Source organism: Hypanus sabinus, chromosome 25 (assembly GCF_030144855.1).
Source record: "Hypanus sabinus isolate sHypSab1 chromosome 25, sHypSab1.hap1, whole genome shotgun sequence".
NCBI lineage: Eukaryota > Metazoa > Chordata > Chondrichthyes > Myliobatiformes > Dasyatidae > Hypanus > Hypanus sabinus.
In genome coordinates, this window is record NC_082730.1 from 14372701 (window position 1) to 14386374 (window position 13674).

The window sequence follows — 13674 nt, forward strand, 5'->3', positions numbered from 1 at the left end:
TCATGAGAGAGGTGATAGGCAGCTAGAAGAGGAGGCAGAGTGAAAGTAGGATGGTGGAAGGAAGAGGGAGGGAATTACTGGAAATCATCAACGATGCCCTCACCTGCATCTCCTCCGTTTCCCGCACTTCGGCCCTCACCCCATCTTCCCATCACCACAGCAGAGACCGTGTTCCCCTTGTCCTCATGTACCACCTCACCAGTCTCCGGATCCGGCATGTTATCCTCCGCAACTTCTGCCACCTTCAACAGGACCCCACCACTAAGGACATCTTTCCCTCTCTACCCCTCTCTGCTTTTCGCAGTGATTGTTTACTCTGCGACTGCCTGGTCCACACGTCCCACCCCACAGATCTCCCACCTGGTACTTATCCATGTAAGTGCAAGTGCTACACCTGTCCCTACACCTCCTCTTACCACCATTCAGGGCCCCAAACAGTCCTGCCAGGTGAGGCAACACTTCACTTGTGAGTCTGTTGGGGTCAACTATTGCATCCGGTGCTCCCGGTGCGGCCTCCTCTACATTACCGAGACCCGATGCAGATTAGGGGACCGCTTCATTGAGCACTTCCACTCCATCCGCCACAACAGACAGGATCTCCCGGTTGCCACCTGCTTCAACTCCGCTTCACATTCCCATTCGGATATGTCCATACACGGCCTCCTCTACTGCTATGATGAGGCCAAACTCAGGTTGGAGGAGAAACGCCTTATACCATCTGGGTAGCCTCCAGCCCCTTGGTATGAACATCGAACTCTCCAACTTCCGGTAATTCCCTCCCTCTCCGTTCCCCCATCCCATTTTCACTCTGTCTCCTCTTCTAGCAGCCTATCACCTCTCTCATGATTCTGTCGCCTTCTACTACCCATAGTGCTTTCCCCTTGCATTCTTCCTGCACCTCTCTGGCCTATCCCATCCCTGCTTCCCCTCCCCTACCCCTTGGTCTTTCCTCTGATTGATTTTTCACCTGGCACCTTCCAGCCTCCCACCCCAACCATCTTTATAGGGCCCCTGCTCCCTCCTTCAGTCCTGACAAAGGGTCTCGGCTCAAAACATTGACTGCTCATTTCAATGGATGCTGCCCGACCTGCTGAGTTCACCCAGTGTTACCTGACGGTGTTAATTATCCAGAGATAATTCCAGCTGCACTGGTCTGACTTGTAAATCTCAACATGTTCATCCTGAGCTGGTTAATGGTCTGAGAAAACAGACTTGTTTTGTTTTTTTCTGCTGCAAAAATGACATTTCACATCAGAAGACAGTGAGAGTAACCAGATTCTGATTCTGAAAGGGACCCTTTCCCTTTCCAAGAACATCCCAAACCAATTCACAAAGTGGATACTTGGAACCTGTGTTCCTTTACTTCTTTCACAAAACAGAATTTAGGGAAAAACCAGAAGATGCCTCATGTAAACTAATTGTTCTGACCTTTTCCTGCGATGCCCCATCTTTTAAGATCATAAGACCAGAAAACTGTAAGACAAAATGACATAGGAATAGAATTAGGCCATTCAGCCCATTCAGTCTGCTCTGCCATGCTATGATGGCTGTTTTATTACACCCTCAACCACATTTTGCTTGTAACTTTTGACACTCTTACCAATCCATAACCTATCAAACTCCATTTTAAATATACCCAAAGACTTGGCCTCCACTGTCGTCTGTGGAAATGAATTCCACAGATTCAGTATCCTCTGATTAAAGAAATTCCCTCTCATCTCTGTTTTAAAGGGATGTCTTTTTATTCTCAGACTGTGTCCTCTGCTCTGAGACTCCCCATTACAGGAACATCCTCTCCACATATATGCCATCCAGGTTCTGGGCCTTCACTATTGAAGAGGTTTCAATGACAACTCCCCTCATTCTTCTAAACTCCAATGAGTACAAGCCTAGACCATCAAACACTCCTCATACACTAACCCTTTTACTTATGTGTAGTTCTCCAATTACAGTACGTACTTTTATTGATACGAAGCCAAAATTGTTCACCATATTCCAAGTGTGGTCTGACTAATGCATTATAACACTTCAGTTCTTGGATATAATCTCAATATCCAAATAGAAAACATTTTAATATCCTACCATTGCATCTACAGTTATGCACAGCAGTGGGATTAGTATTTAACATAATCATTAAAGGCCTTTTCAATTTTCTTCACCAAATTGTTACTGTTATTCAGTAATCTAGTTGCTGAAACAGAAACTCTTTGCTGAAGATGTATCTCAGCACTTGTTCTCATCAGCATATTGAACCACGTTTGTTGAGAAGTTTTCCAAGAAGAGATGGGGCAATGTAGGAACAGGCCAGAACTGTCACAACCACAAATTCAGCATTACAGCATATACGGCAGTTGTTTTCATGAATATGCACATGTCTGTTAACTATTATTTCAATGTGATGGTATTTCAGTCCATTCTTTTCATCTTAGTGCTTGTTGAGACGTGAGCAAAGCACAGCAATGTTTCGTTGCCTGCTTCCATTCAGTCAAGCCTGAGAAATTGGACTATCGGGTCAACTGACTCTGAAGACTAGCAGTATTCATTTTTTATTTAATTATTCCTTTCAGCACAGTGTTGTCTTAATTTCAATTTGAGAGTTTTAGTTAACAACCCTGTTTGGCTTAGCATTTATCATTTTATTCCTCTATATCTGTTTGCATAAAGGTCTGTGAACTATCGACCTTCTTCAGTGTCTCTCACTCCTCACATGGGCCATTTCTGAACATGGTGACAGGAATGATCTCTCAATGTGTAGCACCTGTTGTTACTTCTCTATATTCTGTTCGGGAAGACAAGTAAAGAAAACAGAAGTTCCAATCACAACCTTCACTGAGGGTGAACATTACACATATGACAGCAGTGACTGTGAAATAGAGTCAGCACTCATACTGTACAATGTACAAAAATTAAGCAGACACACATTCAAGGTTAATATACTGCACTGTTTACCTCTCAAACAAACCCAACGTAACAAAAGCTCACCGTGTGTACTGAATTAATTTATCATTTTTCAATGTGAAATATAGTGTTTATAAACAATTACAAAGTCAGCAAATAAAATTCAGGAAAATGTAAATCAGCCACTTTCTTGCATCAGCACAACCCTCACACTACAATGAAATCAAAGGCAACAAACACAAAACGCTGGAGGAACTCAGCAGCTAAGGCAGCATCTATGGAAATGAACAGATAGTCAAGGTTTCATACATCTTCAGCTAATTTTGCAATCCACAGTATGCCGGTGATATGAAACCTGATTTTGATTCTGATTCTCTATTACTTCTCCAATATGTCTGACATGTGAGAATTGTTATCACTTGTACTGAAGCTCTCCTCAGACTTCATCTGCCCCAGGGAATCACACAGCATGAATCTGGATAGATCACACTTTGGATAACATTGAAAGCTCTAACCAGGTGAACAGAAATATTGGGAAGCTGGCAAATGAGAAGGTGAGCAAAGGTGTGCAGTTTCAGGGGTCAGGGAGACCATGGGAGTGAGATAGGAAAGGTAGAAACGTTTTCTCCTTTGACAAGTGTGAAATGTCCATTTACTGTGCTCTATTATTCTGTGGGAAATAGAAACAACAGGGATTGTCTACTCACACAGATCATTTACTGTCAAGTGGAGTTGATTTGCTTTAAGAATGGATCTGATATGGACTTTACACCATTGTGAATGTGTAAAGCCATTCAGAAGGTTTCCTCTCAAATCTAACTGAAGCAAAGTGAAATCCCACCAGAGGTCACAAAAATTGCACTGACAGTTGGAACAGAATTCAGAATAGGTGAGCTTTTGAGGTTGAAAGAGAAGAGAGAATGAAGCCAAGTATGTTTGCAGAGTTTGCAGGAAAAGCCCCTTCTACACCTCACTTATTTCCCACTTTGCTCCCTGCTCAGTAGCAAGTTCCCAAAAATTATCGCAATACAGGCAAAAAGCTGGTGGAACTCAGACGACCAGGCAGAATCTATAGAAAAGAGTCAACAATCAACCTTTCAGGCTGAGACGCTTCATCAAGACTCAAATCATGTCTTCCTCATGTGTTGTGTTTGATTAAATTATCATCAATGCAGGTCCACAAAGACGTACAAATCTTGGATTGCAAGTCCATAACTCCCCGAGATTTGGAACAGAGGGAGATGGTAATGTAGGTGTTAAGGAGGTTTTCTGGCATGGGATGAGCAACGAGCATTCAAGAATTCATATTGCAGAAGAGATTCACAAGATTGGTGCCTGTATTAGAAGCCCATAAGACCCAAAAGGCATTCAAGAAGAATTAGGCCTTCTCAACCCCGTTCTCCTGCCTTACCCCATAACCTTTGATGCCTTTACAAATCAAGAACCTATCAACCTTATATACTCTGAGGCTCTGCCTTCTGGTGGTAGACTCGCTTACTGCAGGAAATATTCTCTCCACATCCACTCACTCAAGGCCTTTCAATATTCAATAGGTTTCTACGAGATTCTGTCTCATTATTCCAGTGAGTATATTTTAAGTCAAGGAAAAAATAAAACTTCTGGAGGAACTTCTGGAATCATGTGGGTATCTGTGGAGGCAGAGTGGTCAACATTTCAGATTAATCCCCTGTTTCAGGACACCTCCAGCTATTTACTGTTCATTCAGATTAGAACATCTACTGTAGCTTGTGTCAAATATTTCAACTCTCCTCACCATTTTGTTCAGTCTTTATGAATTGTTTAAGTATTTGTCTTGCTAAATATACCGAAAAGCTTTCCGGATTGTCACGTACTGCACACCAGTTGTGTCACCCTTGGTTTTTTTGATTAAACTTCCTGCTGTCTTCTTCCTCATTTTTATTTCACAGTTATTTCTCTCTGAGGACAGATAGGTCCTGGCTGGGTCTCTGTGAATAAAAAAAATGTGGACTTCAATTGTCCTGATTGGTTTCCTACCTGGTAAGTGACAAATTTTGCTGGACGTTTGCATAGTCAGTGTTGGTTTGGGTGTCATACACCATTTGCAGAACAGTACTTGAAAACCCGTAGACACAGAAGAGATGAGAAATTGGAGTTCAGAGTGCACGCTGGAGGAACTCAACGGCTCAAGCAGCATCTGTTAGGGGGAGGGGAATTGGCTAAGATTTTTCTGTGACACTGCCTCAAATGTGAGTGGAGAGTATAAGTAGGAGAGGGGGAAGTGTGAGGTTGGATCCACTAGGGGGTCGGGGACTTAGGAGGGGTGAAGCATGACAGGCAACAGGAATGGAGAGGAAAAGGGGTGGACTTTGGAGATGCATAAGAGGAGGAAGCAGATAAGAAGAAAAAGGAGATAGTGTGCAGTCAGGTGAGGGAAGAATATACATATATTCTGCTGATGGAATCTAGAGGCTGTTAAGTGGGAACATCAGGTTTATTGGAAACTGATCTCACTTTGTAGGGATCACTACGTAAATGGACTTTATTCTCTTGATATCAATATCTTTCCTGGGCCATTCCAGTGGGGCAATTAGTAAAGAACATTACTAGATATGGAGTCACAGGTAAACCAGGGTGGGGAGGGATGAGAGATTTCTGTCCTTAAAGGCCTTTCTGATCCAGATGGGATTTTGACAATCTGGTAGTTGATCACTATCATTATGGATATGTGGTTTTTAATTCCAGAAATAATAAATTAGATTTAAACACACAGTATATCCCAGCAGAAATTGAAATCACACCTGGATTTCTAGACACTAAAGTGGTAATGACCACTGTTACACCACCTTCTAAGTTCCCATAGAAATGTCTGACAGATAGAAATATAAAATTTCCATCAGAACCAGAGGGCACAGTTTCAGAGTTCATGAGGAGTTTCTTTCTGCAGCTAATAAACGTCGTAAGTGAGGAGGAAGTCAGGACATCGGCATCATAGAGAGAACCGAACCATACCCTCACAAAACTCCATGTAGAGTAGCGCTATCTATCCCAAATAAATTGCCTGGGATCTTTGTGGACATTTGAACGTGCAGCAAGATCTGAGGTAATTTATAATTCAATGTTGCAGCTCTCCCTCTAACTGTACTGGATGGTTAACCCTGGTTTCTGCTCAGGACTCTGGAGTGGGAAGTGAACCCACAATGTACTGACACAGGGGAGAGAGCACTGACACAGTAACAGCACTGACTGCACTTCACACCAAAATCATTGGCTGTGGTGTCATGGACGACATGTTGGACGTGACCTGGACCTGTTTTTACCGTGATGTTCAAAGTTAGTTGTTTGAATTAAGTTGTTCTTTCCCCTTCAAATCTGAAGATGTCTCCCTCAGTTTCAGGTGCATTGTGGGCAGAGAAATATGTAAGAGGAGTTGTGGGAAGAGCGATCACAATCGATTGTCACTATGAAGCAAAGTACCGTTCCCACACAAAGTATTGGTGCCATGGATGGACAAACCTATGTTCAGTTTTAGTGGAAACAAAAGGGCAACACGGACAGAGTGGACGAGTGTCAATCACAGATAACCCGGAACGGGGAATATTTACTGTTACTATGAAGAATCCTCACTCTGGAGATACAGGATGGTACAGCTGTGGAATTACAGAACGAGGTATCGATCCAAAGTTTAGTGTACATTTACAAGTATCTGAAGGTAGGTTTCTCAGTGATTGACTTTGGGCTTTCTGTAAAGTAAATGTCCCATCCATGTTTCCTCTGGGAAGGGTCAGTGCATTAGTTGTCCTGGGAAGTGATGACGTGCCTATCCCAGGTTCGAGCTTGTAGAATGGAGAAATGCCCATTTCATGGATGTGTCCGAAGAACAGCAATCTCCTCCTAATACTGATCAGCCTCTGCACAGATTACAAGATCTTTGTCCAGACCCTGCCCATCCCTCACTATCTCTGCATCAATATCAGTGCCAAATGTTTCCCTCTCTACAGCAGGTCACTGAACCCAGTCACAATTTCATTTTCTCCTGACAGTCTCCAAACACGTGTCTATATACTCAATGGCCAATTCCTTAGGACCCTCCTCTGCCTAATAAAGTGGCCACTGAGTTTATCGTTATGGTCTTCTGCTGCTATGGCCGATGCATTTCAAGGTTTGATCTGTTGTGTGTCCAGATGCTCTTCTGCACACCACTGACATAAAACGTGGTTATCTGTATTTTTGTCATCTTTCTGTCAGCTAGAACCAGTCTGGCCATTGATCTTTTTTTTAATCCATTTTTATCCATTTTTATCCATTTTTTATCCTTTTTTTTGAATCGGGAGCAAGTTACAGCTTGTGATTCAGCTGGGAGCTCAGAGAATTCAAACGTGTAGGTAGGATTTAAGCCTACCTGGTCAATACCTGTGGAGGAGGGGGAACTGCGCAGGCGCGAGTGACGTCAGCATCGAGCGCGCGCACTTTAAAAGGCAGGACTTCTTTTCAGAGCGGGCAGTGGAGTCCGTGGAAGCAGAGTCCTGGGCTTTGGCTAAGTGGGCTTCGGCGTAAGGGGGCTTCGGTAAGCCTGTGTGATTGCTCGCTGAGGGGAAGAAGGTAAGGTCGCTAGGTGCTTTTTAGACATTCTATTAATCCAGTTCAGGTATGGGGGAGACAGTCAGAGCAGTGGTGTGCTCCGTATGCAGTATGTGGGAAGTCAGGGTCAACACAGTTGTCCCTGATGACCACACCTGCAATAGGTGCGTCCAGCTGCAGCTCCTATCAGCCCGAGTTAGGGAGTTGGAGCTGGAGCTGGATGAACTACGGATCATTCGGAAGGTGGAGGCAGAGATAGATAGGAGTTATCAGGAGGTAGTCACACAAAAAAACCAAGAAGTAGGCAGATGGGTGACGGTCCAGAGAGGCAGGGGGAGCAGGCAGAGAGAGCAGAGCACCCCTGCGGCCATTCCCATTAACAATAAGTATACCGTACTGGATACTGTTGATGGGGATGACCTACCAGGAATGAGTTGTAGTGGTCCTGCCTCTGGCACAGAGGTTGAACCCTCAACTAGAAAGGGGAGGAGGGAAGAGAAGAGAGCGATAGTTTTAGGGGACTCTATAGTTAGGGGGGCAGATAGGAGATTTTGTGGGGCAGATCGGGAGTCTCGGATGGTATGTTGCCTCCCTGGTGCCAGGGTCCGGGACATCTCAGATCGGGTGCAGGCTATTCTTGAGAATGAGGGCATGAACCCAGATGTAGTGGTCCATGTAGGGACCAACGATGTAGGTAAGGTGAGTGAGGTGGTCCTGCTTAGAGAGTTCAGGGAGTTAGGAGTGAAGCTGAAAGGCAGGACCTCCAGGGTGACAATCTCGGGATTGCTACCTGTGCCACGTGCGAGTGAGGCGAAGAATAGAATGATTATGCACATTAATACGAGGCTGAGAGCATGGTGCAGGAAGGAAGGGTTCAGGTTTTTGGATAATTGGTCTTTGTTCCAGGGACATTGGGATCTGTTTCGAAGGGATGGTCTACATCTGAACCGGAGGGGTACTAACATTCTTGCAGGAGTATTTGCCAGTGCTGCTCGGGGGGGGGGGGGGTTAAACTAGATGTGCAGGGGGCAGGGATCCAGATCCAGAGGGTTGGTCAGAAGGTGCATGGGGTTAAATGTGTACAAGGTTTGGGTGATCTTGAGAAGGTCATCAAAATTCAGGGTGCAATTTGCCCGATGGAAGTTCAAGGAGCTGGGTTAGGTACAGTAGACAGTGTTTTAAGCAAAGAGAGGAGGAATGGGCTAAGAATTTTATATTGAATGAGCGTAGTGTCAGAAATAAGACAGATGAGTTTGAAGCTCAGATGAAAATGGGGAACTACGATATTGTTGGGATAACGGAGACATGGCTGCAAGGGGATCAGGCCTGGGAATTGAGTGTACCAGGTTATACGTGCTATCGTAGAGACAGAAATATGGGAAGAGGGGGTGGGGTGGCCCTGTTGGTGAGGAATGAGATTCAGTCCTTAGCAAGAGGTGACTTGGGAATGGGAAGTAGAGTCTGTGTGGATTGAGCTGAGGAACAGTGAGGGTAAAAAGACCCTAATGGGTGTTGTGTACAGGCCCCCAAACAGTAGCGTGGATATTGGGTACAAGTTGATTAGGGAGTTAACATTGGCATGTGCTAAAGGTAATGCAGTCATTATGGGAGATTTCAATATGGAGGTGAACTGGGAGAATCAGGTAGGTGCTGGACCCCAGGATAGGGAGTTTGTGAAGTGTCTAAGGGATGTATTTTTGGAACAGCTTGTGCTTGAGCCAACCAGGAACAAGGCTATTTTGGAATTGGTGATGTGTAATGAACAGGAATTGATAAGTGATCTTGAAGTAAAGGAGCCATTAGGAAGTAGTGATCATAACATGTTAAGTTTTTATCTACAATTTGAGAGGGATAAGGGCAGATCAGAGGTGTCAGTGTTGCAATTAAATAAAGGAGACTACGGAGCCATGAGGGAAGAGCTGGCCAAAGTTAAATGGGCGGATGCCCTGGCAGGAAAGACAGTGGATCAGCAGTGGCAGATATTCTTGGGCATAATACAAAAGATGCAAATGCAGTTCATTCCAATGAGAAGGAAGGATTCAAAGAGGGGGAAGGGGCCACAGTGGTTGACAAAGGAAGTCAGAGATTGTATAGCATTAAAGAAAAAGAAGTATGACAGGGCTAAGATGAGTGGGAATACAGATGATTGGGAAAGTTTTAAGGAACAGCAGATCTTAACTAAAAAAGCAATACGGAGAGAAAAAAATCAGGTATGAGCTCAGTCTAGCCAGGAATATAAAAGGGGATAGCAAAAACTTTTTTAGCTATGTGAAGAGAAAGAAGATAGTTAAGAACAATGTTGGCCCCTTGAAGAATGAATTGGGAGAAATTGTTATGGGAAACAGGGAAATGGCAACAGAATTTAATGCATACTTTAGATCTGTCTTCACCAGGGAGGACACAAGCAATCTCCCAGATGTATGGATGAGCCAGGGTCATAAGATATCAGAGGAATTGAGACAGATTGACATTAGGAAGGATACTGTGATGAGTCCACTGGTAGGACTGAAGGCTAATAAATCCCCGGGTCCAGATGGTCTGCATCCGAGGGTTCTAAAAGAGGTGGCTCAGGAAATTGCGGATGCATTGGTAATCATTTTCCAATGTTCCTTAGATTCAGGATCAGTTCCTGAAGATTGGAGAGTGGCTAATGTTGTCCCACTTTTCAAGAAGGGAGGGAAGGAGAAAACGGAGAACTATCGCCCTGTTAGCCTAACATCAGTCGTGGGGAAGATGCTTGAGTCCATTATTAAGGACAAAATAGTGGCACATCTAGATGGCAGAAATAGGATTAGGCCGAGCCAACATGGATTTACCAAGGGCAAATCATGCTTGACTAATCTGTTGGAGTTTTTTGAGGGTGTAACAAGGATGTTAGACGAGGGTAAGCCAGTGGATGTTGTGTACCTAGATTTTCAGAAGGCATTCGCTAAGGTGCCACATAGGAGATTGGTGAGTAAAATCAGAGCTCATGGCATTGGGGGCAGGGTTTCAACATGGATAGAAAACTGGTTGGCAGATGGAAAGCAAAGGGTAGCAGTGAATGGGTGTTTCTCGGACTGGCTGGAGGTGACTAGTGGGGTACCACAGGGCTCTGTATTGGGACCACAGCTCTTTACGATTTATGTCAATGATTTAGATGAGGGCATTGAAAACTATATCAGCAAGTTTGCTGACGATACTAAACTGGGTGGCAGTGTGGCATGCGAAGAGGACGTTAGGAGAATACAGGGAGACTTGGATAGGCTGGGTGAGTGGGCAGATTCTTGGCAGATGTCATTCAATGTGAATAAATGTGAAGTTATCCACTTTGGAAGTTGGAACAAGAGGGCAGAGTATTGTCTGAACGGTGTCGAGTTAGGTAAGGGAGAAATGCAAAGAGACCTAGGAGTCCTAGTTCACCAGTCAATGAAGGTGAATGAGCAAGTGCAACAGGCAGTGAAGAGGGCAAATGGAATGTTGGCCTTTGTTACAAGGGGAATTGAGTACAAGAGCAAGGATGTCCTTTTGCATTTGTACAGGGCCCTGGTGAGACCACACCTGGAATATTGTGTACAGTTTTGGTCTCCAGGTTTAAGGAAGGACATTCTGGCAATTGAGGAAGTGCAGCGTAGATTCACTAGGTTGATTCCTGGGATGGCAGGGCTGTCTTACGCAGAGAGATTGGAGAGATTGGGCTTGTACACGCTGGAATTCAGGAGATTGAGAGGGGATCTGATTGAAACATTTAAGATAATTAAAGGATTTGATAGGATTGAGGCAGGAAATATGTTCCAGATGTTGGGAGAGTCCAGTACCAGAGGGCATGGATTGAGAATAAGAGGTCAGTTATTTAAAACAGAGTTGAGGAAGAACTTCTTCTCCCAGAGAGTTGTGGAGGTGTGGAATGCACTGCCTCGGAAGACGGTGGAGGCCAATTCTCTGGATGCTTTCAAGAAGGAGCTGGATAGATATCTGATGGATAGGGGAATCAAGGGATATGGGGACAACGCAGGGACTGGGTATTGATAGTGAATGATCAGCCATGATCTCAGAATGGCGGTGCAGACTCGAGGGGCCGAATGGTCTACTTCTGCACCTATTGTCTATTGTCATCTCTGACCTTGTCAGGGCACTGGAGAAGGGATCCATTCGCAGATCTGGCACTGTGCACACAGTGATATTAATTGAGAACAAATCCCAAGTTACAAACAAAGTCAGTCTCAAAGTTCAGGCAGAGACCAACACATCCAGATAAATCCAAAAACCAGAATCGGGAAACAGGCAGAGTCGATAGTCAGACACAGAGTACTGTTTCGAATACTGGAAAGGCTCAAGAAAATTCACTGTCACAATCTGGCAACAAACAGGTGACAACACAGGGTTAAAGTACACTGAGCAATAAGCAGAGAGGCAGATGATAGGTGGAGTACAATGAGACAGAAGTGGCAGCAAAACAGGCAACAATGAGAAACAGATGAGAGGGGAGTTCTCAGTGATACAGGGGCCGGAGTAGAGCAGGAGCAGAGACAGGAGCACATGGGGCATGAACACAGACAACAGCACATGACAATACAAAACCACAGACCGACAGCTAGTAGGAAAACACACAAAGAGACAAAGTTCAACTGGAGGTAATGACAGACCTCTCTCATTGACAAGGCATTTTGCTCACATAATTGCCAATCACTGGATATTTCTTGTTTTTCACCATTCACTGTAAACTCTAGTGACTGTTGTGCATGAAAATCCCAGTACATCAACAGTTTTTGAGATATTCAACCTCCCCTTCTGGCACCAACTATGATTCCATGATGAAAGCCACGAAGATCACATTTCCTCCCCATTCTGATGATTGGCCTAACAACAACTGAACCTCTTAACTATGTCTTCCTGCTTTTATGGACTGTCTTGTTGCCAGATGATAGATTAATTAGATACTTGCATTAACAAGCAGGTGAACAGGAGTACCTAATAAAGTGGCAGAAGAGTGTTTGATTTTCAGATGTTCATTCAGTATCTGATTGTTGAATTCCTTTCCACAGAACCTGTGTCTGTTCCTTTGCTTCGATATCCATCACCAGCAAATATTTCACATCTCAGAGGCTTAGTCTCTCTTTCCTGTGAGTCTTCCCAGGGATCCCTTCCCATTCAGTACAGATGGTATGAACAAACCTCATCTGGACATACAAAGATCTCAGATACAAATGAACTGAATCTATGCTGTAAATCTTTCAACCACCAGCACCATCTATATTACTGCAGTGCTTCGAATTGGCTTGGAGCAAGATCCAGTGCAATGGTTAATATGACAGTTTTCAACAACGGAGAGATCTGCAGTTATGTGACAGAAATCAATGGCACCAGTAAGTTCTAATTTTAAGGGGGGATACATTTAAATAATTATTCAAGGTACTCTGTTACATGTGCTCTTATACTTCTAGTGAGGGTAATGAATTTCTTTGCATTTGTAGAAACTACACATTGCAGCCTCCATGGGGTAGAAATAAAATGCTGTCAACAGTTAAGTCATTCATTTCCTCCTGGAAGATGTGGAGCAGCTCAAACATACTTGGTCTGGCACATCCAGACAAATTGAGAGCATTCCATTCATACTTCTGGCTTCAGCTTTGAAAAAGCTAGAAGAACTGTTGAGTTGTGAGACATTGACACTGTCATAAAAACAAAAGGAAGGACATGAAATATATCTAATATATGGTGCGAATGACAAAAATTCAGCAATGTCAGAGGGCAGAAGTGAATGTTGTCACTTTTACTAAGGAGAAGGTGCTCGGTGTGGTCAATAAGTCAGCTGGATCAGATGGACTACACCCAGGTTTCAGGAAGAGGGAAGTGAAGGCATTAGTGGTTATCTTTGAAAAATAACCAGACTCTGGAAATGTCACTCCACACTTTAAGAAGGGAGGGAGGCAAAGGAAAGGAAATTGTATACAACACTCCAGATTAGATGTGGAAAAGATGTTTCCCATGGTGCGAGAGACGAGGACAGGAGGGCACAGCCTCAGGATAGAGGGACGCCCTTTCAAAACAGAGATGCAGAGAAATTTCTTTCACCAAAGGGTGGTGAATTTGTGGTATTTGTTGCCACATGCAGCTGTGGAGGCCAGGTCATTGGGTGCATTTAAAGCAGAGAGTGCTTTAAATGCTCTTGATTGGACATGTCATCAAAGGTTACGAGGCGAAGGCTGGGAGCTGGGTTTGAGGAGGAGATTTTTT

At 44.1% G+C, this 13674-nt stretch overlaps 1 protein-coding gene across 1 annotated transcript in view; it reads left to right on the plus strand.

Moving 5' to 3' along the window:
- LOC132380889 (uncharacterized) overlaps positions 1 to 13674 on the plus strand; it is a 127173-nt gene that overhangs the window by 96131 nt on the left and 17368 nt on the right. The window contains 2 exon segments of the mRNA XM_059949806.1: positions 6256 to 6589; positions 12483 to 12803. Coding sequence (XP_059805789.1) covers positions 6256 to 6589; positions 12483 to 12803 — 655 coding nt within the window.